The sequence below is a fragment of the Hippocampus zosterae genome, chromosome 3, assembly GCF_025434085.1.
Source record: "Hippocampus zosterae strain Florida chromosome 3, ASM2543408v3, whole genome shotgun sequence".
In the NCBI taxonomy this organism is placed as follows: Eukaryota; Metazoa; Chordata; class Actinopteri; order Syngnathiformes; family Syngnathidae; genus Hippocampus; species Hippocampus zosterae.
Genome location: NC_067453.1, coordinates 18390208 through 18418012, shown reverse-complemented (window position 1 = coordinate 18418012; position 27805 = coordinate 18390208). Strand labels below are relative to the sequence as shown.

The following is a 27805-nucleotide window of genomic DNA, read 5'->3' as shown; positions in this document are numbered from 1 at the left end:
CACTTTCGTCTGATTCACAGTCACCAGCATGTAATTACGAATCACGTTGTTTTGAAAAACTCCAACCAAACAAGGACAGAAAATTGTTGACTGCACTCTTAGTGTTCAATCTATCATTTAATAGTTAAAAAACAACGACAGCGATTTCAACGGTGTGTGCGCGCGCGCCTGCAAATGACGTTGTTATTTCAATGAATGAATAAACTGACTTAGATGCTTTCAACTGTACTGCCTTAGGAAAAAGAGATATGCTATTTTACATCTGGGTTTAATTAAAAATAATGTGGTCTAATCGCGACATACTCACAAGTAGACTTTACCTCGGAGGTTCTTTTAAATTTTGTAATCTAGTCCTGTCTATTCCCAAAACGAGTGGAATGGAAGGTAATTGGACTTCTTTTAAAATATGTTTCATGCTGTGTTGTCATCCAAGGAGGTTTAAAAAGTACCAACCCTATTTTAACAAAGTAAGGAGCAGAACGTGCACATAGATGTTTTTTAAAAGTGAGCAAGAGTAAAACTTTATTTGAAAAATGGTCAAATACTAATACCGGAAAACATACTCATAAATACAGTTTCAAAGTATGTGTGCTGTCATCAGTCTTCGATGATCCGATCCCTCTTTCTCTCCCATTGGACACACACCAGCCATCCATGTTCCATACCACTTACCTTGTTCAGGGTCACTGGAAAACTGGAGCAGATGCCAGCTGACTCAGGGTGAAAGCGTGATGATGATTGCCTGTCAATCACAGGGCTGACACATAGACAGGGGCAGACTACCAATCACAACTACAGATCATTTGGAGCCTTCACTAACGCTCACATACGATTTGTATCTGTGGACCAGAAAGTAGACCAACCAATCAGATCAGAGCCTGCAGCGATCTAAAGAGAAAGCGGTCTTATTTTCCACCTCTGTTGGATTCTTCACGCCGCTGGGTCGGAAATGAGACGGAGGACACCCACCGACCTGCAGCCACTTGCCGCCTCTCTGCCTATCATGGAAACAATTTGAACACCTAATGGAACTGGGCTGATCCTCTCCAGCCTTCTTTTTGGGGGCCGCTGCGAACCATACAAGATCATTCGTGCGTAGAAGTCGTCAGGCTCCAAGTAATCCAAATACGGCGGGGACGAGATTCAGATTCAGAAAACGTTATTTATCCCCATGGGGAAATTAGAGTGAGATGTTCTTGAGTGGCAATTTCCACCAGTGTAACGTGGCACATTCGTGGGCCGTGAAAGATCATCTGATGTATCATGGGAAATTATCCAATTTCACTAAAAGTGGGAGTCAAGTCAGAAATGCTCTTTTCAAGTGACTAGTCGAAGCAGCCTTCTGATAGTGTATTTGTGTAAAATGAATGAAGCAGCCATTTTAAATCCATCTCGGGGCGGGGGGTTGACCATTTTGCCACTTTTGAAGTCAACTGAAAATGACATCACAGTTCCTCAGGGCTCAGGTAACGACCAATGACGGCTCACCTGTTTGTGAGTCCTCACATTTGGTCATGTGACCTTTTACAAGCTGTCTTTGACAGTGACATGGTGACCTGCAGAACGATGACGATCACTTCCACTAGAGGGCAGAGGGTATTGGGATTTGGCTCAATAAAGGCTTGGAAACGCTATACCGCATATCAGTTTAGGAGCTAACCTGAGACGCTTAAAAGGGAGGCTAGTGAGACCAGGTCAGTACCAGGTCAGGTGGAGTGATTGGAGGCCCACTGACGTCATCTTGATGTCTGAACAGGATGCTAAGAGGAAGGACAACACCCAACATGCACAAGCAAGTGGAAACATTCTAGTGGAACAACACATGCGGATTGTGTTTTGTCCTGCAATCTTTTGAACCCCCGCCCCCACACTACTTTTTTCTAACCATGCGCCCAAAGAAATTGAATACTGTGAAGAAGAGGATTATGCTCATTAATTTCAAGCTTGAAATTTTGGAAAAACATGACCCAATTGTGTGTAATCGATTTGGCTAAACAGTCCAAACTTCTATGAGTTCTACGAAAAGTACTACATGAGAATTAGTTGACAAAGGCTGTAGTACAAGTTAAATAAACAAATAAAATGTTAAAATAAGCTCTTAACCCCGGACTTCCATCCATGGAAAGCGGCTTCTGGAAGAAAGGAAAGCATGGCAAACAAGCAAACGCCGACGTAAACTCCAGCTGCTATGTTGGTAGCATGGTTTATATGTGTTGGAAGCTTGCCAAAGAGGGAATGTGACAGGTTTGATAATGTATTATTTGGCGTGGAAAATCAATGTACTGCCATTGCCAAGTGTTGGTTTTCAAAAATAAAAACTCGCCCGACAAAGTCATAATTTGGAAAGGAATTGCAAAACAATTTTTGTCATTAGCGTTATCCCAAATTCAAACTAAGTACACAAATTGTTTTCCCCAATTAGTTTGAGATAGCCATCATTCTTGTTCCTCAACTTTTCTTCTTTGCGTTCCTTAAAGTTGCCCCCCCCAAGAAGCAAACATAATTAAATTCAGCAGAAGGAAATAAAAATGAAACGTACGCTTGTCTTTGAAACAAAATGTCATAGCTACGTTTTGCAGAGAAGCCCGACGTGATTAAACATCTCGCCTGTCTTAATGGATTATTTACCATCATGTTTAATTTTTACTCAGTATGCAAATAACAATTACGTGGTGGCACAGCTGGTGTTCATAGTCTCAAATATGATAAGAAGTGAAATGATTCTAATTCAGCATGGCCAGATACAGATGTGTTGAATTCGTGGAGAGGTCTCTGGGGGGTGCGGGAGGGGGGCATGGAGGCGTTCTAATGCTGCAGCTGCAATTAAGTGCCTTTTTTTTAGACAGTCGTGGTGCACTTGTTGCTATTTATGCTGGTGAATCACAAAGGAGCTATTTACTTGTGCCGTGACGTGAAATTAAGAGCCACCCACCACATTTCAAGAAGTGACAAGTGCCGCTTCAAGCAGGACTGGAAAGGTTATAAAAATACTTTTATCAAGAGTGGGTTGGTCTATTCATACTGAAGTCAAGACGTATGTTTCTTATTGGTCAAACTTACTGTTATATTGATGTTATTTTTAAACTACAAGACAGTAAGCTATTAATTTGCGCTTTTGACCCATTTTCTATTTTGCCCTAGTCTATACTGCCATCTATTGGTCCCCGTCGGTACAAAACCGAAGCGCTAAAAAAAAAAAGCACACAATCGTGGATTCCCCTTTAATTGCAGTTTTCCGTCGTAACAAAAAAAAAATACACTTGTTTTAATAATCCACATCAACTTTGGGGGGGAAATACTGTTGCTTTTTTTTCAAAGTGTAAAAAAAGATTGAAAATAGTAAAAACCCATTTCATTTAAGTTACATTAATGTTACAATTTGGTAGATGAAGCAATAACATATTTGAAATGCATCAACATAAGAGAACAGCAACATTTAGAAAACAACAATACTTTTGTTGAAACAAAGAGCAAAACAAGAAAATTACCAGTACGATAAATACATGTATGCTACGTGTTAAACAAGAGTTGTCTACCTGTGAAATGGGCCGTTGCAGAAAATAAACACAAAAACCTAAAAAACTCATAAATACAACTCCCGATTACCAGTCAGACACACTCAAGAGGAATGCCGAATCTATCATGAGCAAGGGCGGAGGAGGCTGCTGGGATTAAAGAGGAGAGGCGCAGGTTTACAAGGAATTGGCGGAATTCGAACCTAAGATCTCCACCGCAGCAGCCCTGCCTCAGGCTTTTTTTTTCCCTCCTCCACCCGGTGGCGGCGGGAGTAGAAGCTCCAGGGTCTGAATGGCATCAACATCCACACACGCCCACTCACTCTCTCTCATCTTGGTGCTCTGAGGTGAGGAATGTCTCCAGCGTCTCGGCTCCATCAAATCTAAACAAAGTGCTCTTTCTCTCACTCTCTTTTAGTCTTTTAAGCGCTTCATTGAGGTCAACAGAAGGAAATACCAAAGAAAACATTTTTTTTTTAAATCGTACTTGTACTTGAGTGTTTGCATCCTTTCAAATGGATAACCTTCCACCCCCGAAAATAAGAAACAGTCTCACAGTCTCCATTAAAAATACATAATCATAACAATTATTATTATTATTATAAGACAACAATGGCAGAAATGTGAACAATAGCTGACAAGTGTGTCAAACTTTTCGTGTTTGAGGATGTGAGAAATCTGCCCAACTGTCAAGAAGGCAGGAGAAGCTCGAATGCAGGAGACTTCTGCCTTCGTGGGTGTGTGTGTGTGTGTGTGTGTGTGTGTGTGTGTGCGTGTGTGTGTGTGTGTGCGTGCGTGCGTGCGTGCGAGCGCATAGGAATGTGAGATAGGAAGCGAGAGAGGGACGTACACATGTCCGTATGTGTGAGTGGCACTTCAGTACTTGGGTACTTTGGTGTAATCTTCCTGGACAACACTCTTGCACAAACACATGGAGAGGATCATCCCAAGAAGCTGGCAGGGGGGAGAGGGAGGGGGGGGGGGGGGGCAGTGACAATAAAGGGTAATAAATGTGTTGCAATATAACGTGTTACACATTGTTCCAAGTGGAATAGGTCATTCGGCCAGCAACATTTATTTTATTTTTTTAAAGGGCTCCCTCTTCTGTTGTGAAATAGTGGTAAATCCACATCAGCTACCAATATGGCTTCTAATCAACATTGATCATTGCAGTGTATGGCAAAGATTGCACAAGCCCTACACAGAACTTACATGACGATAATGTTTGTTGCTAATTGCTGCTAATGGAAAACAAAAGCTGGCCTACACTTCTTACTGTGACAAAAATTCACAATAAGGGGTTTAAAAATAAATACATGAAAATAATAATCAGTATATGATTTTTATTATCGTGGCAAAATACCATACACAGTAACATGCTGAACCTTTCACTGAGGTGACGAACAATTACCAGTGGCCATAAACGTTGCAAAAGCAAACTTTTGTGACTGAACGTCCTGCGTATGTGGAACTTCACACATGCTCACTTCTGTCTACCATCACCCGAGCAGTGGTGTCAGATTGGCAAACTAGAACTAAGTAGGGCATTGGGACCAGTGGAATCCGTTTAAAAAAAAATAAGATCAGCGAAACATCACTAAATCCCCAGTTTGTATCATCAGTTTGTGGATGCAGCATTTTGTTTCAGTAAGCAAGTACGTATGAAGCCATGAATCATCCAAACAGGTGCGCATTCTTTCTCATTGCCAATTTTGCAATTACGCCTCCTCACATAAATCCACTGTGGAAAACGGGCACGACGAGCCACACTTCCAAGCCATTCACAAACATTTTAACTGTATCCGACGAGAATGCCGACGTAAGGCTTTTGAATTTTATGTTGCTCCGATCAATTTTGATGAGATTGTGTGGTATGGCGCCACCGCAACACAACACTCTCCTCTGGAGGACGAATCATCTACTATTTGCTTGAGCACTACTGTGAGGATAAAATGGATGCGTACCTCCACGACCGCCACTCCGACACAGATTCCCAGAATAACGCCGCAGTTCTCCAGAAGCCATTTCTCCACACTGGTCATGCACCCCTGAAGAAGCAAGTAGAGAGGACGCAATGGAGAAAAAAAATTGTTAGCAAAGGGAGTGAGGGGTCAAACACACAGGAGAGATGAAAGTGATCCCATTCTTTTTTAAAACACAACTATTAACTTTGGCAACACATGGCCCAGTGTGTTGCTTTTCGGCTTTCCTGACCTGATAGACGCGGTGCAATGCTTTGTGTACGTAATTGTGATGACCGAAACAGTAAAATGAGCTTTCAAAATGACTACTGGCAGCAGACGCAGAATTTATTTTCATATTTCCACTGTCAAACGTTGTGGCGATGACAGTCGTGTACTGGACCATTTCACAACAGTAATTTGTGGGTAACCACCTGTGGATTGTATTTAAAGGATGGAGCAGTTAACGTGGCCGTCCGTCGATTGGTTGACAACGGAACAACAAATATGCGCCAAACAGACATGTCAAAAAGAGAAAAGTAAACGTTCATGTTGATACATTTACGCAGTCAAGATTAGTTGGCTGTGTAAATTTCCTGTTCTGTGATTTGCTCTATTAAACCTAAACAAGCTTTTTTTCTGCTCGTTAATTTGCATCAGTTTTCAGCGAAAGCCTTTTTTGTTCCATCTTGGAAAACATGAACGTGAAAATAAGTGCACCCCCTTTGAAAAATTTCACTTTGGTCAAAATGCAATGCAAGACGAATGCTAGAGATAGGAACCAAGTTAGCAACATTGACTTTATTTACTCTTTGTTCGCAGCCGTTTTGTTAGTCGAGGCAGTGCACGTCAGCTGTGATGCAATATATTTGAAGAAAAAAAAATCCAAAACAAAACACCATTCATTATCCAGTGTTGTGTTATTATATAACCTGAAGACATTGAGAGCGAAAGGAAAAAAATAGCTTGGCAGAGCGGATGTGCAGGATAGCTCGGGCCAATGAAAACTGCAAAGCCAAAACATTGGCAAGAGCAAAGCAAAAACATGGAAAAAGCTGAAAAGATCAGCCGACTCAGCAAGTTGAAGTCTTCTTAAAGAGCAAGTGGACTTCAACAAACTTGTTGAGAGTGGCTGTACCGTTTGGTAGACGGGAAGATCAGAGGACAGGTGCTCGCACAGGCCCTCCACCTTGATGTCAGTGCCGGGCAAGGACTCATTACGACAGGAACACGAATAGAGATGCTGGGAGCTGTTCTTGAGTAGCAGATTGTCAGACCAGTTGCCAGGCCCCGTCCACCCACAGCACTTCATCTGTGACGAGAGAGGGGATGTGTGATGTGAGTAGGAAGCTGATCGTTTCCTGAAGCGTGACAAAAATAAACTTCATTTTCGCACAGCTTGTCAAATGTCATTTTCCACCGGGTTTCAATACCGCAAACATATTCCAACACCTTCAGCGAAGGTGCAAGCTCAACTTATTACGGTAACAGACGCAACACTGAATGCGTTTTGACGAGCGTCTCATTGAGTTGTTTTCAGGTTAGTCTTGTTTATTGTTCTGCAAAATGGCAGTTGCGAACCAGTTTTTAATGTACATTAACGACACATATTAGCTTCTGGACACTTTGCTCAGCAACATTTTAGAAGGAATATATGTCAGAAAATACTTTAAAGTTTGTACTATAAACATTTTAGAAATAAACTACAACAACCATGACATAGTGGCGAAATGACTTGGGAATAAAATCGAAAAACGTTGGCAAAATTATATCATCATCATTGACGTCGGCATCAACTCACCGTCCTCTGGATGTAGTCCCAAGTGTGCTCTGTGGTTTTGTTCTGGCCAGTGTAGTGGACGATCATGCCTTGGATGATGTTGGACATTTCATGTTTCAACTAGTAAAAAAACATTGAAGAGCTTTGATTAACATTCATTCATGGACGATTTTGAAACAAGAATCTAATGGCAACCTACAGACCTCCAATGAGCAACTCCCCCCCTAAATTTCAGCCTTTGTGATTAGAAAATTGCATTCGACTACATTGTCATGCCGATTTAAATTTGATTGATTGTTCAGATCGAATTCATAGCACAATAGTTCTTTTTAAGTAGGATAGGGATGTGTCATGGATGTTGTCCACATATAATGTATTCTGAATGGCAAATAACACACCCATGTCTTTCTTTCAACATCTGATCCGAATGTTTCCCCGAGGCCATGGCAGCGGTGCAGCGGGCCTATCAGGTGCCACACTGAGCTGAAAAGCTGCATAAACGCAGCCTGTGCGTCTGTTGGTGTGCTAGATCACAGGGCTGTGGCAGCGTGAGAGCCTTCAGAGCTCTTCTGGAGATACAACCTCACCCTATTCTGGGAAAAGGGGGGGCGCCGCCCTGCCCTGTGGTGAGCCTTAAACACAAGGAACACGTCCAGACTCACGGGGGCGTGCACAGACGCTTGATGGAGAGCAGGAACGGTAAAGTCTGCAGCCGTGCACGGAGAACGAAAGCCCTCAATTGGCCTGGGAGTGTTCAAACACAACACACCCTGCACAGACTGTACAGAGACACTGTGGCTGGTAATTTTAGTTAAAATTAGCCTCAATTAATGAAATCAGTACTGTTTGAATTTGACTTGGACAAATGTTATGTATTTTGTAGTTCTTATGTAAGGCGGTCAAAAAGTCCCTTCCCCACGAGCTATTTTGGTGACTAGGTGGTTTTAAGTGGTTAACGCCGTTTCTGGTAAAGCAGTATAGCCAATGGAAGGATGTTGTGTTTGATCCATTTTGGGCCAATTGCGCTTGCAGGTGACTCACAAGTGACAGGCCAGTTTGAGACGCCCTTCCCCCCTCCTTTGCTGCTCATGCTCTTGATGCTGTGTCGAATGGTACCGGTAGGTTGATCAGCTTTTCTTTTATATTTCTTTACACTGAAGTTCCTCTGCTCGAATAATGCGACACGTATGACTGAGCATGATCTGGTCATCTACAGGTTGCACAATTTGCAAAGAAATTGAACATGTGCTCATAATCAAGATTATGATGATCATTTCTTATGTCCATATTATTAGGTTTGTGGGCAGGGGTTTTCAATGGCAAAGCAAAAACATCCAAGGAAGCCAGTGAGTCACAGCCTTCCCCGGTGGGGGTTCCTGTATTCTGAAAGACTTAGGATAATTACGTTTCTCACAAAGACAGTGAAAATACCTGATTTTCATCCTTTCATGGACCAATAATGATAACCTGTAGCCGAATAAACTATCCACTGTAGTAACTGCTGTCCCTGAATGGGTTCATATTTATCATTGTTAAAATTATTCTGACAAAATAAAAAAGTTGGGTGAAGATGGGGCAAAATAACCCTGCTGTATTTTATTTATACTACTTCTCTATCAACGTCATCTACCAAAAGGCCCTAGCGTCATATTAAAGAAAAAAAAAACTCCATCATCCGGTGAGTTTCCACTTGTCGAGCTATGAAACAGGGTTCCACCACAGGAAGCAGGAGGCTTACGCTCGCAGCTGTGACATGAGGAAGCACAAACACCCGGCAGGCCACAGCTACAGCGGTGGGAGGAAAAGGTGGCGAGCAGCATTCAAAGTAGGGCTGCAAAAGATGCTAAAAGAACACGGAAGTGAGCGTCTCACCCGATCTCTTTGGAAGTAGATGAGAACTCCGGCGGTCACTTGGGCGATAAGGATGAGCAGCAGACAGGTGAAGTACTGTTGGGAGGGGGGGAAATGTACACAATGAGAACAACGTTCAACCGAGACCTCTTCAGCAGTGTGGCAGCACTCACGCAAAATTACAAACAAGAAATCCAAGGAGAGGAGAACACCAAGAACTATCATAATAATATCGCGTCTTTAGCGATCTCTAAGGCTAGCTGCACATTTTTGTGAGTATTAGGAGGTGCCGTGGCAGCTGCCCACTGTCACTGGAAAAGAAGTAGGTCAACAACAACTCTACAATTAACTGCTGACATAAGAGGCCACGTACCCCCCGCGCCCACCCAGCGCATTTTACAGGCTTTTTATCCCTCTCCGCCCCCCTGCACCCACCTCCGTCAGTCATCAAATGCTGCGAGCACATGTAAGTAGAGATGTGACTCACTTTCCTGTCAGCAGGAATTTGTCAGGTGTTTTTCAGCAGGCATGTGGACCGGAAGCAGGTGCAATTACGAGCATTTTTCTTTGCAAGGAAATGAGCGGCTTCTGTTCTAACAATAGCTCGAAATGACAGTCGAGAATGCCAATATAGGGATGATTAACTGCTGTGGTAAATTTTGGGGACAGGGTGCATGGTTTTAGGTTTCTCTCTATTTCAGTCTAAGAGAGAAATGTTCGGGAATTACGGGAAGTTTCGATGACACACGTAATTTGTTAAGGCTGCCCCTGGGTGCACAACAAAACTTAGTTTGCTGTGTGGTCATGACGAAGAAGCGGTCTTTCGCTGGTTGTTACATGACTTTCACATTTTCAAGTTGGAGTGAGAAACCAAAGACAACATACATACAAGACTGCAGTTAGTATTTATTTCATCAGCTATTTGCTGTCGTCGCTTTGTCGGGGCTTTTAATGGATTCAAAGAATTGCTCTCGGAATGTGTTGTTTTGAGTAAGGTAATGGACCATTTGCCACAGTTGCCAAGTAGAAGGGGTAGCCATGTCGTGCATTCTATTTTGCTTGAAATTGACAGCGTCCATCCAGTATTTGGCAAACTTTCAGGGAGTCTGTTTTAACATCATTACCGGAACCATTTTCAAGGATATACGACCAGAGGCGTGTTGTTGCTGCTCGTTTAAATTGGACCAAAATGAAAACTTGATCACTCGATGAGGTGCTCAAGCCACACATCGTTTTTGGTTTTGTTTTAGTTTCCTATTTGAATCAGCATTTGGGTATGGCAGAAAAAATGTACCATGAAGTAATAATTACATTTTTAATGACTTTATTGATAAAATAAGGACCTCAGGGGAAAAAAGGTTGAATTTATGTAATTGTGTTTTGCGAGCCAATATTTAAAAAGGAAGTTAAATCAAACTTTTTTTCTTGACACATGTTCTATGTACCTCCACGAGCAGCAAAATCTACCTGTTTTTATTCATCTCAGGCGGTGGTCACTTTGCCACTTTCTGTTGACTGAAAATGACATCACGGTTTCGAAGGGTTTCGAACATGACCAAATGTATTCCCATAATGCCATGGGGTACATGCAAGAGCAAGCCAATACCTCATGACATTATGGGGGAAGAATAGCTCATTTTGGACGTATGGGCAAATTTGAACACGTTTGCCAGTCAAAAATGTTGACTTCACATTGACAGTTCCACGTTTCTGTACTCACCAGACCAAGAAGACAACGAATTTCATAGATGGCCCCAATGCAGCCGAAGAAGCCCATGGCCATTGACAAGGACCCCACTCCGATGCAGATGTAGGAAGCCACTTTCACCGTGTCTGACGATTCCTCTGTAGAAAAGAGAAAAAAAACACACACAATTTGTTCCGTTATGGGAGTTGGAAAAAATGTCTGAAGAGGAAGTAAAGTAAAAAAATGTTCTATGGGGCCTCACTTGTCTGAATGTGGTTTTCTGATATATTGTGTTTGTTTTTATCCATCGCAGGGGGCAGCCATTTTGCCACTTGCTGTCGACTGAAAAATCACATTACGGGCCCAAGAAATAACCAATCACGGCTCACCTATGTTCAGAGTTTGGTCATGTGACATTCATAAGCGGAGCCACAAATGCAATATTACTCAGAATGCCAGGTTAAGACACATGGGGGAGCGTAGACCATCTTAGCGTCAAGAATATTTTTGACTTGACCCTTTAAATTTAAAGCACTGTTAGCACCCAAACTGTGGGAGTTCTTTGGGAGATAAGTAGCCACACCCCTAAATTTGCTCTTCTTTATTGGATGTAACCACAGAAAATAATTCCAAACTATTGCAGCTAAAATGGCGTGCTTATTCACACGCAAAACAATTTGATATGGCTCGCAACACAGAGCAAGAGGAAAAAAAAAACATTCTCAGAGCAAACCCAGTTAACCCGCCCACCCCCTCCCAGACAAAAATCTGACATTGTTGAACCAAGACAACTAAAATATGTAGTGAGATTAATTGATTGCTCTTTTTGAAACAGTGGGGGAATAAAATAGAAGGACTCACAAAAAAACAGAAACTAAGAGTCGTGGGACATTTCCAAGGTGGAGCAAAGTGGCCAGAATCAGATAATTCATTCGACATCGTTCAGAGGAGTCTGGCAGCTGCAGCAGTTTATTTACAGCTGTAATTTGTTGCTTCTTGGCAAGCGACTACATATACAATTCTCCTAAATTATCTGCTGATGGTATCTTACATGGTTGTGTGGTTGTCTCATTAAAGGCAGACATGATAAAAATAAGCATTATGCGCTAAATCAGTAATACCACACTACGGATCGCAAATCTTCCAACACAAAGCGGACTGGCACAAACTACAGTACATCTCTTTCCTCATTGCCTTTATCACCCAGGGAAGCTTCAGGATATGCCACTTATTTTCATTATGATTTGGGTACCAATAACAAAAACAAAAGCGCACACACAGTTCTTATAAAGATATTAAGTGTGGCAATAAACATTTGAATAATGCACTTGAGTTTAGAAAGCACGGGTTGGTCATACAGAGGTCAGCAGTAAATTTATTCCATCTTGTTATTGTGATTCGACTTATCAACATACAGAAGTGTGCCACAATTACTGAACAACATATAGCAAAGCCCCACACATTGCCATTTTGGCATTCACTGTTTTTGTGAGTATGTCAACGCAATCGCAGTCTCGATTTAGCGTTGAGAAAATTGCCCCTGGCGGCCCGGTGATGAGTGGTTAGCACGTTGACCTCATAGTGCAGAGGTCGTGGGTTCGATCCCAGCTCCGGCCTTCCTGTGTGGAGTTTGCATTTTCTCCCCGTGCCTGCGTGGGTTTTCTCCGGGTACTCCGGTTTCCTCCCACATTCCAAAAACATGCATGACAGGCTGATTGAACACACTAAATTGTCGCTAGGAGTGAGTGTGAGTGTGGATGGCTGTTTGTTTGTGTGTGCCCTGCGATTGGCTGGCAACCGGTTCAGTGTGTCCCCCTCCTACTGCCTGAAAACGTCTGGTATAGGCTGCAGCACCCCCGCGACCCTTGTGAGGATAAGCGGATCAGAAAATGAATGGATGGATGGAAGTTTTACTGCGCAGTTTGTCTCATTTTAAAAGAAAAAGCTTGTTAAGTTCCACTGAAGTATTTTCTCTTTGGCCCTCTGCCAAGTGTATCTAATCTGTGGGGTGAAATAGATTTTATCGACTTCCTGCTGTCTTCTTATGGGCTAAAAACATGCACATGGCTCAAGTCAGAAAATGTTGACCTATGCACTACGATATTCCATAAAGCACTGTTCCTCCTATGAAGATGTTTGGATTTCAAAATTTATTTCTGTTCAGGGTGCCGGAAAATGTGACAAAAGAGGGGAGCCACTCAAGCCAAAACAAAACCAAATGCAGGCTTGTCTCCTCCTCTTGTTGGCTTCTGCTTGGTGACGTCACTTCCGTGTGACACACATTAAGAGGACTCCAACTCCCAGACAACTGTTCAACCTTTTCTTCTTCCGTGCAGTAATATCGAAATAAATACATTGACAATCAACCCTCATGGCTCATGCATGAAATTAATTGCCAAAAATGAAGACGAGGGACATTTTCGCTATAATTATTGTTAGTTTGGGTTAGTTTCATAAACATAGTTTCAGTTAATTGTTGTTTTTTTTTTCTTAAAGGGTTTTTGTTTTTATTTTAATGTTTGTTTGTTTTTTCAAATTTAGTTTGAGCAATTTATTTAGTTTCCGACTACGAAAATAACCTTGCTCACCGGCGATAGAAAGCCGTGTGTGAGGCAAGAAGAGAAAATGCTTTTTGACACCAAAACATTCCCAATGTCTTTTTGCCTCCAGTTATTGAAGTGGCTACATACGTGCACTTCTATTTCTAGAGCTTATAATAACTGGAAACTGCAGACAAAGAGATTCTGTTTATGCCCAGCAATGGCGTAACTTCAGAGAATACTGTGAATCAATAAACATAGCTGCACAAAGCTTTGTTTCGGGTTTTTTTGTTTGTTTGTTTTTCTATGCACAGCAGCAGGATATCTTCACCGAGGTCAGTATTCTAGGACGAAAGGGTTGGAAAATGTATGGAGTAGAAGTCCCCAAGTGTCATATGAAACGGGATGTCCTTCATGCATCAGGGAAGAATAGCCACCGCTATATCTCTGGAGGGACAGATGGATTCTCATCACAGTGCTGCTGGCTCTTGAGGGGGTGACAAATATAATATATAATATAATATTATTCGGTGGTGAGAAAAAAAACATCTCAGCTTTTAATGACACTGGTGAACTTCCTCTGTGGGCAGCCGCAGGAAGAAGACAACAGTCAAATATGTCTTGTGAAGGATACAAGGTCAATCTTGGTTGGTACGAGAGAATGGTTTCAAAATGTATGGGTTGCGTATGGGTTGTTCTCAGAAATCATTGCACAGACATGCAAGTCTAAAATTGAGCTTGGGTAAAACCTGTTAAAAAAAAAGATAGACACTTTAAATCAATCCTTCCTGTAGTTTGCTACGAATAGATAAAGTCAATTCATCCCTTCATTTTTTTGAAAATTGTGGTCTACTCTGTGTTTCGATTGTGACGCGGACACCAAACACTGAGCACCCAATTTCCAAATTATTTTGAAATTAATTAGTTTTACTCTTGAATTGACAGAAACAATGGCCGTCGTGTGCAGCCTTTACTTTTGAGAATCAGGGTGGGCGCTGGACACCATCGACCTATCAGCTGTTCATTTCACTATACTAAATGACTGCAGCCGAGCTGCGCGTATTTCACATTCTGCTGGCTGGTGCTCAAGAATCACACACACAAAAAAAAAGTAGTCTGCAGAACTGGCGTGAAAAAAACATGTATCTATCGCATAATTGCTTCCAATAAAACTGGACACCAAACTTGAGGCGTAATCAACTTGTTTGTCATGTAATGATTTAAAGCGTTTCTTGAACACGTTAACGACGTAATTTAAAGTCAAACAATAGAACTTCTGGTTTTAGTTTCGAGAATTAAAGCATTCTGGACTATTGCAAGGACCTTGTGTGCTTATAGAATATAGAATGACTGTAACAGAATGTTTTTTTTCTGCTTACAAACAGGCAAAATATCTCAGTAACATTATTTATTTTTATTTTACCTTTCAAACCATAAAAAAGGGTAGACAATTTAGAACGGAAGGAAACTCGAAGCAAAGATACCAAGTACATCTGGAATTAATATAGCAAAAGCGTAGGGATTTTTTACACAGGATGACTTTCCATTCTGTCAGGATAATCTCAAATTTTGTTTCATTATTCTTTTTGACATGGTTATCATTGCGCTGATAACGTTTCTGTTTGCAACTCTGTGGAAGCTTTGGATCCTTGGATAGAAATAGAACGGTGACGACATCTGAAGAGGGGCTGGAGGGAAGTGAGATTGTGTTGAGAGCTGCTGGGTTCAAGGTACAACTCAGTATGGGAATAAGGTGTTATTCTCTGTCAAGACTAAACAACTCAAGAAGTCTGGAAATGGTGAGCTGTTTATTCAGTCGACTGTGTCCCCCCCCCCACCAACCCTCAAAAAGGCAACTTTTAATCAGGATATGCAGAAGTCATCATGTTTCAGTTATGTGCTTTTTTTTTTAGTCTGGTGTGAACATTTTTTACATGGCTGCTCTGCACTAAGCCTTTTGGGAGGCGATCCACACATGTTGCACAGAACAGGCAGTCTCCGGTCAGCAGAACTGCCACGGGTTAAATGTGCTGAATGTTTATGGAGCATTATCACCCCAAGACGTGGCAGTTGGATGGTGTTCGTGCGCGAACGGGTGTGTGCGCGCATGTGTGTGTGTGTTAAGGCACTTACGTAAAACAGCGATGAAACTCTGGTTATCAAATAGAACCCATAGTCCAAAGCCCATGATCAACGCTCCAAAGACCTACAAAGATAAATACAGTAGAGAAGAGTCAGCCACCAAAGACTAAAGTTACAATTAAATAGCAGTTGTTGGGGTGGGTGCCTTCAATGGAGGCACATGAATCCAATTTATTAAAAAGCAAAAAGGCTGGGAACGGGACTAAATGATCAACAAGCTACACAAGATTCAATGCCTTCATATTCCAACTGTGACGTTAAGGTTCCCATGTGTAGGATTTTTCAGTATCACACAGCAGGTCTTATAACGTTGTTTCAGTGTGTTCCTGTGCATTTGCCAGGATGTAAGGTACAGAGTTGGATCCAAGGATTTCCACAGTATCTGAAACAAAACTCGGTGGCGCACATAACAGTTTCTGTGGCTAAGAATAGCTCAGAGTTGAAAGTGAATAAGATTGTCCCTTACCGACTGAATATATTGAATAGATCAACTAAAGTTACAAAACACAGTGGACCATTGCTTTTGCCATCTTTCTGTGGACTGGTAATACTTCCAATTGTTGAAACATTTCTATGTGTGCCTCACACATCAGAGCCTGATAAACTCCTGGAATACAGAACCGGATAAATGCAACATACATAAAACGTGATACATTCATCTGTAAACTACAGTCATGTCTATTGTCCAAAACAAAAGCATTGAATTACAAAATAATGCCAACGTAATACAGTGGTACCTCGACTTACAAACGCCTCTTCATATAAAACTTTCAAGTTATGAAATGTCTCAACAGGAAAATATTGCCTCTTGTGACGAAAGACATTTCAAGATACGAAAGATAAAAATACAGTCTGGCCCGCTACTCGCAGCTCCGAGTTTTCTGAACGGAACATACTTATAGCTGCTCTCCCATTGGCTATTACCGAACATCATCCTGGCATCCCATTGGCTAAGAAGGACTTTTACCATATGTCTCTGTATGTGTAGATAGATTGTTGGGTGTCAATGCAGCGTCCTCGTCATTCGCCCAGGAGGTATTCTGAAGATTTTACGTAAATGTGAAATACCCAGAAAAAGTGTTCACCAGTCGGGCAATTGCTCACTACGCTGATGTTGGTCATTTTCGAAGGATTGTTCAAAGCCGATAAAAGCAAACATCCTTAGATCAGTTCTTTACCAAACGGCAGGCAAAAACCACATCTGAAGGAGAACATGAACTAAAGAGGGCAAAAAACGATGAGGATGCAGTTAAAAGTTAAATGACCATCATTTTTATTCTTTATTCTTTGTTTTTTTACATTATGCACAACTCTCATTTATTGTGCAATGATCTAATTGTAACATGTATTTGTTCCATATTTAGGCATTTTTATGCTTTAGGAAACTTTTTTGCCTGAATTTTAGGGGTGGTTGGAACGAATTAGGGCATTTACATGGAAAACACGTCTCTACTTTCAAATTTTCTAGTTACGAAATTTCTTCCGCAACCAATTAATTTCGTTAAGTAGAGGTACCACTGTAATATGTTCTATTTGTGCCATGATGATTCTAATGAATAGAATATTTAGGATTTTGTATGCAACAGCCCTCCCAAACCTCTAGTATCCTACTAATTAGGTCATGAAGTTCAGAGCAGACCCTTGATGTGAGGTTGAGGGCCACACTGTTTAGGGACGCAGGGGTGGGGGCAACAGCAGACGAGTGCTTGCGGAACCCCTCCCCAGCATGTGAACAATAATTAAAGCCCTGGTTAAGATGTTGAGAGATGTTCATTTAGTGGAACTATTGAGCCCGCGGCGGTCATCATTAGCCCACCAGTTCCTGGCATCCACTGAAGTTAACACATGGACAAACAGCAACACACACCTCCTAATACGCACATCAAAAGCTTTCTTTCAGAAATACAAACGCATCGGAAAAATCCAGACATCCTCATAGAGTGCGTTTTAAGAGTCGCGTTTTATCTGGCCCTGACTTTATGTTATGCCCGGTCAAAGCAAGATGGCAATAAAGCTCAAGAAACCATCTGCTGTGCATTCGACCAGTCTGCGCTGAGGACCTGTGTAATCACAATTTTCGGGTAAATATCTCCTGCTATGAACTACATCTGTGAGAGAGGCTCAAGGGTTGTGAAAAAGCTTCCAATAACACACGAAAACAGTCAGAAAATTGCCACTAGTCTTTTTCGAAAGGGTCTCAGGGGGCTCTTAACAGCAACAAATTCAAGACAAAGTGGCAAAAAACAAGTGTTGCTCCGCATTTGATTTCGAGTAAAGACGAAGCAAGACATGACCAAATGTGTGATTGTGAATCGATGCTTACTTACAAAGAAAATGAGATTGAAGAGGAAGAGAAAGTACTTGATGACTGTGATGCATCCCTTTGCCATGGTAGCGAATCTGCAAGACAGAAGTAAATACGGGTGCAGTGGTTACATTTACTTTTGGGATAGCCAGAAACATATAAACACACATGGAGAACAGATAATTATCCAAAAGCAGGACTCGGGAGAAGGTCAAACCATGTTGAAAGAACAACGGAAAATTTAAGATTCAGTGTCCAAAGACACCTTTTTTTTCCCCCTCCATGAGGCACCGTCCTCGCAATCAGCTCTAATCTGTATAATACTGGGCCTGTGGTGTGATTCAACATTTTTTTAGCATTTTGACAGATTCTAACATCAGACTTGTGGAGTTTCCTTTTTTTAAGTTTCTTGACAAAGACCCGAAAGTCTAGATCAACCGGGAAAACACACTGTGGTGAAGAACAATGCTCATGTAATCAAAAGCAAATGCAAGCCGGGTTTACTTGCTGCAACAAGTTTGCAAAAGAGTAAACAGTGTGACCAGATGGCATACCAGCCTGAAAAAAATGGAACCAAAACCGTCTGACGAGACAGAGTTTGGACTTGTTATAGTGATGTCTGCTCGGCGACTAGTTTGCTATTCTTTGTCACAGTCGCACTAGCACGACTGCACAAGTCTACGTGTTTGACTGCATCTCAATCACTTCTCTGTGAGCAAAAATTTCCCTTCGAGACACAGCTGTAGGCCAGACCAACACCGCACACAAGAACAGTAGGAACATTTTATGGAGCTCCCTCGAGACAGGATGAGAGGGCAGTGCTCCAAAAGTGCTAAATAAATATTTACCATAGCCAGGCCTTTTCTGTCAACGGGCACAAAAACTATAACTAGCCATTATGGTTAATTGACAAATGGGTAGCTCACTAATCGAAAGGCCAATGATTTTCATATACACAAGGCACAAAATGGTTGATGAAGAATGTATGGTTGGTTAAGATTACAGAAAATACTGAACACATGACTTGACAAAGTCAACGTGGTAATCTATTACCGGACATGCCTATCCTCCTGACTACCAGGGAAAAAAATGTTGTCCAATCACATTTATTTTGAAATTTCCCAATCTATGTGAAGTAATTGGACTACTCCAAAAGAAATTTTTGAAATCCCACTCCATTTTTTAAACAGGCTCAAATACACTTAAAACAACTCAACCAACACTTTAACGTGTTCATAAGAGTCTTATAATTAAAATGCCAGCTGCATTTCAAGACAAAATGTGTTTGATAAAAAGTATTACTTCAAAAATTATTTTTTACACTTGAATTGACAGAAAATTCAAGTGTAAATTTGAATTAACACTTGAATATAAGTGCCAAAATGACTTTTTATGGGAAGAGGAAACTCTTCCCATAAAAGTGCTTGCACTGAGGGAAGCCATTTTCTTACTTTTTCTAACCACTACAAATTTGATATCATTGGAAAGCACTGAATGTCCTCTTTAGAGTAACAAAAGGAGTTAATGCGATTGGAGGCACTGGGTGGGAGATATTTAGGTTCACATATCCTCTACAGAGGACATATTTGAACTACTGGTATTGTCAAATGAGACAATAGTAACTGTTTGGAAAAGGCAATTGCATTTGCTGTTATTTTAATGAACACATTTTTAGCATAAGTCAAGTCAACAGTATTTATAGAGCACTTTCAAACAGCCATCGCTGCACACAAAGTGCTGTACATGGAGCGATCCAACATACACAATAAACAGCAAGACGAATAGGTAATAAAGGCGGTAGAAAGCACCAAGCAGTAAAATCAAGAACAAATCTAAGTCATGCCGAGTCGAACGCAAAAGAATACAAGTGAGTTTTGAGGAGGGCTTTAAAGATGGGCAGCGAGGAGGCTTGCCGAATGTTCAGTGTGAGGTCATTCCAGAGAGAGGGACCAGCAACAGAAAAGGCTCGATCCCCTCTGAGCCTCAGTTTAGTTCTTGGTACTTCTAACAAAGACTGGTCCACAGACCTGAGGCGCCGGGCAGGTGTGTAGGGGCGGATGAGCTCAGAGAGGTAAGGTGGCGCGAGATTATTCAGAGATTTGAAAACAAAGAGGAGGATCTTGAAAATAACTCTAAAATGAATGGGGAGCCAGTGAAAGGATGCCAGAGTAGGAGTTATATGCTCCCTCTTACGAGTACCAGTCAAGAGGCGAGCAGCGGCATTCTGGACCAGCTGGCGCTTAATGGAGGAATGGCTGACTCCAAAGTACAGGGCATTACAGTAATCCAGCCGGGATGTGACAAAGGCATGAATTACTGTCTCAAAGTGTTCATGTGAGAGGAGAGGTTTTATTTTGGCCAGCTGTCTAAGGTGAAAGAAGCTTGTTTTAACAACGGCACCATAATAACAGAATTGTCACAATAGCAACAAAAAGTACCAACATAGTTGATACAAATTGTGTTATTTATTTACTTTGCCCACTTCTGAATAAAACGTCTGCTGTGGTAACTTCCTGACCGGTCATAAATTAGTAAATAATAAAATATGTATATGTAATATGGAATAAAAACTTGGATAATCACCATAAAACATTTGACTCGTGAAAAGAGCATCTGCTGGCTAGATGGCCTGGATGACCCAAATCACCACAATTTTGTGCTGAACCCTGGTTTACAAATCCTACATCACACAATTGAAAGTCATGCAAGAATATAATCCTTAAAGAAGATTTTCTTTGTGGAGAGATGGACCTCAGTCGTATAGATTAAAATGGTTTAGCTATAATTCACTGTTTGTAAACAGAGCCCTATTCCGAAAACAGCTCTCCGACAATGTGCCGCACCGCATTACATTGGTTACAGCGTCAACAAACGGAGTCGAGTGCAGGATATGACGAGGATGTTTGTTCCTCAGCCACTTTTACTACATCACTTTTTAGAAATAAGTTTCTTCAACAGTGATGAAGGCTGGAGATGTGGTCAGCTGAAATCCACCTAGTTCACTCTATGCATACCACGCAGCGATTCAACCTATTTGTCGAAGTGTTTGCTCTTTTCCCCGACAATTCCGCTTCACTTTTAAGAGTGGTGATCGGGAAGTTCGCTACCCCTGTATTATAGGCAGCACGAGTGACAGATGGCAGTATGTCTAATGGGCCCGGCATGAACCAAAAACAGCCCTGAAGGCAATAGGTCTCGACCTACCTTCTGCCATTATATCAATATCTGACCCATTTAAACATCTGTCAAGCCTGTGCTCTATTCTAGTAAGAAAGCCTTTAATATGGTCATACACTCCTGCTTCAACACATCTGTACCAACACGGGATACAGTTCATCATCTTCATTGACATGATCATTAGTAGTGCACTGGTTCACAGGCAGCCAGTTCGGGGGTTAGCCTCTTACTGTCTTCTTCCCAGCTACTCCGTGACCCTGAACAGTGTACCTGTTTGAAGTGCAAATGGTTGGACTAAAATGGCAACTACACAGATAAAGGAAAAAGGTCTCTCTCTGTCGTGATATCATCTGGAGGTTGATCAAGTGTGTGATGTCATGGGATATTCGTGGAGACACGAGACAATGATTCATCGGTGGTGACAAAGAGGGGGCTCCCAGAGACCATCAACATGATTCAGACGGAGTTTTGCCTTTACAATCTCACACTATTTATTGATTGTTCCTCAGAGTCTGGAAAAAAAACATCCATTGAAATCGGCACCATGGGTTGTTGCGTTGTAATTGGTGTTAGCTCAAAGGAAATACTGTAGGTTGCAGTTTAGAGTTGTGATTATATTTTGCAGAGAAATAAATTTTTCAAAGAGATGCATGAAAGCGGCCAAAAAAAAGGAATCTCTACATCACTGCAAATTACAACGACCATACTGTTAAATCAATACATCTGTCAAGTCAATTATATATATACACACATGTAAATATACATAAAAGCATTAGAATTGAAAAACAGTTGAATAAATAGGACGCATCTGTTACTGTCCTGCCAAACTAAGTGGTTCCTAACTTATTTTCAGTGTACATTTTTACCAAGCTGCAATTTCAACATGAAGACTAATGACTTAGTTAAAGAGAAAGCAAAATCGCCTACATTTAACATTAACGTCCTGTCGAGTTCGGCAATGATTCATGTCCTGCGCTGGGTTAGATGATTTTTTAAAAAAGTTGTTTCAGGGATTCTAGCACAACGCGCCAATATACTCAACACGGTATTTTGAAAAGTCACTTTTTGCCTTCGGACCCCCCAAAAAGTTTAATTCACACGCAAGGAACGGCGAAAAGTACGACAAACAAACGTAAGCAAATAGAGTACTTTACATGTTTAAAACGTCTAATTTGATACAACCCAATAATATCAAGACATACTTACTTGGTTTGTTTCAAATAACCGAGTTTGGTCGACAGTCTTCGAAGAAAGGTGTGTGTGACTCCAACAGCTTGCTAACTGGCGAGAACGTGTACGCGTGCACGTCCTGGGAAGAACTCACTCCCTCACAGGCATGCGCACAGTCGTGCGGCCCACTTGGGTTAACCCACTGCTGTCCATTCACCGACATACAGGCCACATATTATATTTGGATTCACCGAGAGTGTGTAAGTAACTAGGTTAAATTAAATGAATACTAACTTGATAGGGCATGCTAAAAAAGTATACCAAAATAAAACGGCTTTCTGGAGTGCCTCTTGCATCTTCCTCGTTAGTATAGTGGACAGTATCTCCGCCTGTCACGCGGAAGACCGGGGTTCGATTCCCCGACGGGGAGTTCCTTTTAATTTATATATTTTTTACCTTTCTCCAAAGAGCTAAATACTACCCAGCTTTTTGGAGAACTTGTACCGATGATTCAAGTTCAAGTCAACTTTATTGTCAAATGTGCTCTACGTGCAACATACAGAATAGATTAAATTTCTTTCCTCTCAACCACAAGAGAGTGAGGAGCCGCTGCGGGTGCCAGCCCCACCATCAAAAGAACAATTAACTTAAAATGACAAAATAATACAACATAAGACACAGACAGTCGTGCAATCTTAACCACTTTTTCTGCATACACTTTGTTGTTGTTTGAAGCAGTTATCGATGAAATTGCAACACAATTGCTCGAATCAAATCAATATAATTATGACTGCATTCCATCCATCACAATAGCAGACAGAGCAAACGCATAGTTTGTAACATACCTTACTCCACAAGGGTGTCAGGGATACTGGAGACAATCTTTCCTACTTAGCCGCTGATAGCACACATGCAATACCTGATGTCCCATCAAGTGGTGCGTTAAGTGAGTGATGACGCCAGGCTGCTCCGCGACATTTTTTCACCCAGTCAGAGCAATGAGTGGGCCAAAGTTAAGTAAAGTCGACAATGACTGATCAATATCTAATATGGAGGATTACTGCCATCTACTGGTGACTGTGCCCAATTAAAATTATATTTAAGCTCTATATTCAACCAGGAGCTGCATCCAACCTACGTTCATCTCTTTCTATGAAAAAACTTAACTAACATAAAAACACCTCTGAATGTTTAGAACATTCAAATTGACCCATACATATGTCTTTGGCACTGGGTGAGTTAATGAGCAATGAACAACTAAAAACGTTTTCGCTAACATGGTTTATTTGCCAAGAAACGGTTCAAAGGATTACATCAGGCAGCATTTTCCCACCAAGCATGATAATTATGCTTACATGCTAATTATGCTATTAAAAAAAAACCTGTCGGTGCAAGAGCGAGCCGCTCCCGCTCAACGATTGGCAGCGAATTTGCTCAGCAAGACACCTTCAGCCAATAAACCGTCATCCAAAACAGAGCACAAAGTCAAGGAATTTGCTGGCATTCAAATCAGCAAAGACCAGCAGGTCTTTTTCTTTGGAAGGGGAGTTTCTAAATGACGTTTTTTCTGAGCTTGCTAATCACGTCTACATCAGTTTGCGCAACATGGCAAGTCACTGTCCTGCGTGATCGGCTGATTTTTTTTTTCAAATGTGTTCTTGCTCACCCTGTGTGGAATTCAATTGAAAAAAATCCAGGTCACCTAAATACTTTATGACGAATTACACATATTCATGTATGGATTTTACACTTGAATGACCCGTAAGTGTCATGTTTGCTACAATGTACCGAAGAAATGAAGCAGGTCTCTGTAGGTTAGCGGCAAGTATGGTGGGAATGCATATACACTGATACGTGGGGGCTTTCTGCCTATGAACACCACCCGCCACCACACACATTTCCTCTGCCAGACAATTGCGTCTTTTCACCCCCGTGAGGTAAGTGAGACAGTTAGAGAGAGAGAGAGATGCGGAAATCGCAAAGAAATGTGTTAGTATTGGCTTGAAAATCCTGGGAAAAGGTCATTTCCAAGGCATGTTGGTATGTTCGTGTTAAAACATGTCGGTTCAATCAAAAAACAAAAGGTTAAGTTACAAAACAGCTGTGTGGTTTCTTCGTGGAGAAGCGTGAGAACTGGGCGCGGTGTTGCGATCATTGATGGACAGGACGGCTTTTCTGTGGAAGGCACTCAACTCAAGCACAAGGCTGTCAGCTATCAAAGTTAGGAAATTTAAATTTAGCTCACTTTTGATGGCTACTACAACCAAAACAACTGTGAACATTTAGGGGGATTTGAGGCTGCTGAGTTTTTATATTAAGTACAACACAGGAAGATGACTTGTTACCAAATGAGCACTGCTTTTAATTGGCCAAATGAATCACCTTTGATGACACCCTGACATTTGTGCAGCTGTGGTGGTCATACCTTCTTTTTTATAACAAACTTTCCTCTTATTGTAGCTTTAAATGGCAGCTGAAACTTTGTTTTGTAATTTCGACGGGTACTCAATGAGCACCGTTATTCGTGGTGTCTCTTCGTCCATTTCGGTCTCAGTCTACGTTTCCTCCCAAAATGGCGCTGTTCCTTCGACGAGTCAATTTAATTTTCATTCCACAAGCACAGTACTAATCCGAGTACTGTACCATGTTTTGAGTAGTGCTGGCACATGAAATAACATTCACATATTCTTGCAAAAATATGTTTTTGTGGGTTTCAAACTTGCAAACTTTTTCAGTGTCTGATGTGGAGTCTCAGATTTAAAAAATGGTTTATAAGATGTTAAAATTATGTGCGAGTTTCATTTTGGTGCACCACAAAACACAAGCAAAGACATTAATTTGGAAGTCTAAAACAAACAATAGGTTCTTTATTTCAAACCAACAATACAATCTGAGGCACAAGATTCACAAAACAGTATATACAGAAAAAAAAAACAATGCTACAAGCTGAAATCGTTTGACCTGGGAAGAAATTCAGAGAAGAGCAATGCACTGGAGGTCAGAACTTATGTCACACTTAAACAATTTATGTTAATCTCCCACTCGCCTCAAGTGACTAACATGAGCCAAGGATAGAACAGCCTTTAAGGTAGCCTACTTCTGACCTTACCTTTAAAAAAAAAAAAAAAAAAGACCTTCTGCCCTCAAATACTGCACTTCACAGACCTTTGAACATTTCAAGTCTGATGATTTGAGACCTTTAGTATAGCCGGAAATGAAATGCCTTTTTTTCCCCTCAACCCCTTAATTAGCATGCTAGTAAGGACAGACTAGTAAGATTCAGCACACTGTTGCTGGGGAGAAGTGTATCTAATTAAACATTGGTAAGAGATAATTACTACTTTCAAGTAGCAAAGCAGACCTCACCCATGTAGACCCTATCTGGAGTTAAGACTCACTCACCCAAGTAACAAGCATGTGTGTGCTTAATACTGAACATGCAACTGCAAACCCGCAATCACTCAGACCTCAGGACAACTCCCTTCTGGGGCGGGACCGAGGGACCACCTTTGAAGGAGGCCCTATGTATATTTTCCAATTTAATCTCCCCCCCTAGCTGAATTTTAGAACGTTCCCTTGACAGAGCCCAAGGTGTGGAAAAGCACAAGTTCAGAATAAAAACCTGAACTGAACTGGAATGATGGCAAATAGCAGGGAGGTAGAATTGTACTGAATGGTGGAGTAAAATTGGCAAGTACCCGTTATAAAGCACAAATCAAAATGTGGTTTTTTTTTTTACATGTTCACCTCCACCTCTGTGAACGCTTTCATCTATTTGGTTCATTGGTGGCTACTCTACCTCAACTATTTCTGCACTGCAGGATTACTACATGCATGACATTTATTGACAGAAGTTGCTTAAATAAGTACAAAATTACACTTGAGAGAAACCTTAGCTCTACTGAATACTAAACATGTTCCCGGTCCACTTCACAACACCACCACACGTACTGGTATTTACATAGACACCCAATACAAGGGTAAAGATGCAGTGTTGGTGACAGTTTTAAATAGTTTTAAGGCAAGGCTACGCATACGGCGTGATATAAAAACGGTGCTACACTACTCATGGGAACCCAAAGCAGTTTTGTTTCGTCTACAATAAGGACTGCTTGTGATGGCAGTTCAACACTAAAGGCCAAATCTTCCATGCTTATCCTACCCTGTGTGATGAAAAAGATCATTTGTGGTGTGAACACACTGCGCACAAAATTTAGTCTTCAATTTGGTCACGTTGAGTAAACCAAAAGAATCACTTTGCTTCCTTGTTGAACACCATCGCAAATACAATGCCGCTACGGTTCAGTTCACGACTGTGCTATTTATGAAAGTCAATAGAGAAAACTGACCTGCATTTGAATTTGAGTGAGCACCAGTGATGCTCGAAGCGCTTCAGCAAACACACACTTTGAATAAACAGAACAACACACTCCCGCACAAACTACTGGTCCTTGAACGGAGTTAGGAGACAGTGTCAAGATGCAACTTTTTTTATGGAATAACGGGTAACTGTATATTTGGAAATATCCTCAAGTTACATTAGAAACAGAGTGATCTTAAGGTGACAAGACTACAATTAAAATACAAGGCATCTTTTTTTGTGGGGTATTTTTAACAATAACAGCACTCCGGAGGAAATTGTGTTATGAGGTTCTGACCTCACACCTATAGGAAGGAGAAATGTCCTATGTGGTAATTTGTTGACAATTTGGGTGGAATATTAAACTATGTCCCACAGCTGCATCTCACTGGGATCAGATAAGGCTACAAGCTCAATTTCTAATACCAATCCAAACCTTGCAACCACATCTTATGTGATCTGTGCTCAGCTGTCCACATGACTTGTATCCCCCTCGCGCGCACATGAGCTCAAATCTTCTTTGGCTTGCGGCCCAGGTGGTAGTAGTAAGCCATGGCGACCGCCAGGAAGAGGACTCTGCTGAGAAGCAGCATTATGGCAGCGTTGGGCAGCATGCCGATCTCTACCAAGGTGATGGATGTCACTGAAACCGCAAGGAATCACACGATTATTAATAGACAAAGGCACAGTATAGTTGCTTTGGACTTGCAAACCTTCGCCAACGTATACCACGTCTTATATGAAAGTCTCCAAATGTTTCAAGCAGACCCAACTCTGAGTAAAGGCATGTGCACTTCGTGAAATTTCATTGCTCAACAATGAGGAAAATATTCAATTTATTGACTGAGTCCACATCGGGAGCGGCAGCAACCTTTGAAAGTTCTGAGTTCCCTTTTCCATTCCAGCCTGAACCCCATGTACTGTATGACTTGATTTTGGAGATTTATGCAATGCCATTGTGAGTACAGTTGAAAAGCTTGAAAAAAAAAGTAAAGTTTTGTTTCTCAAGGAATGCGTGGATGTCAGTGATAACCAAAATAGTTTAAAGTGAGTTTAAAACCGCCTCATTGAACTACCTCAGGGGTGCCCATTAGGTAGATCCTGATCTACCGGTAGATCCAAGACAGGTCCCAAGTAGATCCGAGGAGTGTCGAGGAGAAAAAAAAAAGCATTTGTGTCTCTTTGTACATGTTAGTAATATATATTTTTTGTGTGAATGTACGTTGCACCCTAATCATCCTATCAGTCTCATTTTCACAAAAAAATTAAAATTAAAAATAAAATAAAGCAGGTAAATCTTGAATTTACGGTGGCGCG

At 41.3% G+C, this 27805-nt stretch overlaps 2 protein-coding genes and 1 non-coding gene across 4 annotated transcripts in view; 1 reads left to right on the top strand and 2 right to left on the bottom strand.

The window, feature by feature from the left end:
- Positions 1 to 3207: 3207 nt before the first annotated feature.
- On the bottom strand, positions 3208 to 22327 carry LOC127598049 (CD82 antigen-like). Its single transcript, XM_052061557.1, has 9 exons — positions 22165 to 22327; positions 17804 to 17876; positions 15468 to 15540; positions 10828 to 10952; positions 9129 to 9203; positions 7278 to 7376; positions 6615 to 6788; positions 5480 to 5563; positions 3208 to 4469 (listed from the first exon to the last, which is right to left on the bottom strand). Exons 2-9 carry the CDS (start codon positions 17864 to 17866, stop codon positions 4392 to 4394), a joined length of 771 nt encoding a protein of 256 aa, XP_051917517.1. The 5' UTR covers positions 17867 to 17876; positions 22165 to 22327; the 3' UTR covers positions 3208 to 4391.
- A 159-nt stretch (positions 22328 to 22486) lies between these two features.
- On the top strand, positions 22487 to 22558 carry trnad-guc (transfer RNA aspartic acid (anticodon GUC)). The gene has a single exon. It is a non-coding gene; the product is annotated as a tRNA-Asp (tRNA).
- Positions 22559 to 24975: 2417 nt separating this feature from the next.
- Positions 24976 to 27805, bottom strand: part of LOC127598052 (tumor protein p53-inducible protein 11-like) — an 823313-nt gene continuing 820483 nt past the window's right edge. For both annotated transcript variants that reach the window (XM_052061562.1, XM_052061561.1), the window contains one exon: positions 24976 to 27131. In XM_052061562.1, coding sequence (XP_051917522.1) covers positions 26998 to 27131 — 134 coding nt within the window. In that variant the 3' untranslated portion in view covers positions 24976 to 26997. The remainder of the gene's footprint in view (positions 27132 to 27805) is intronic.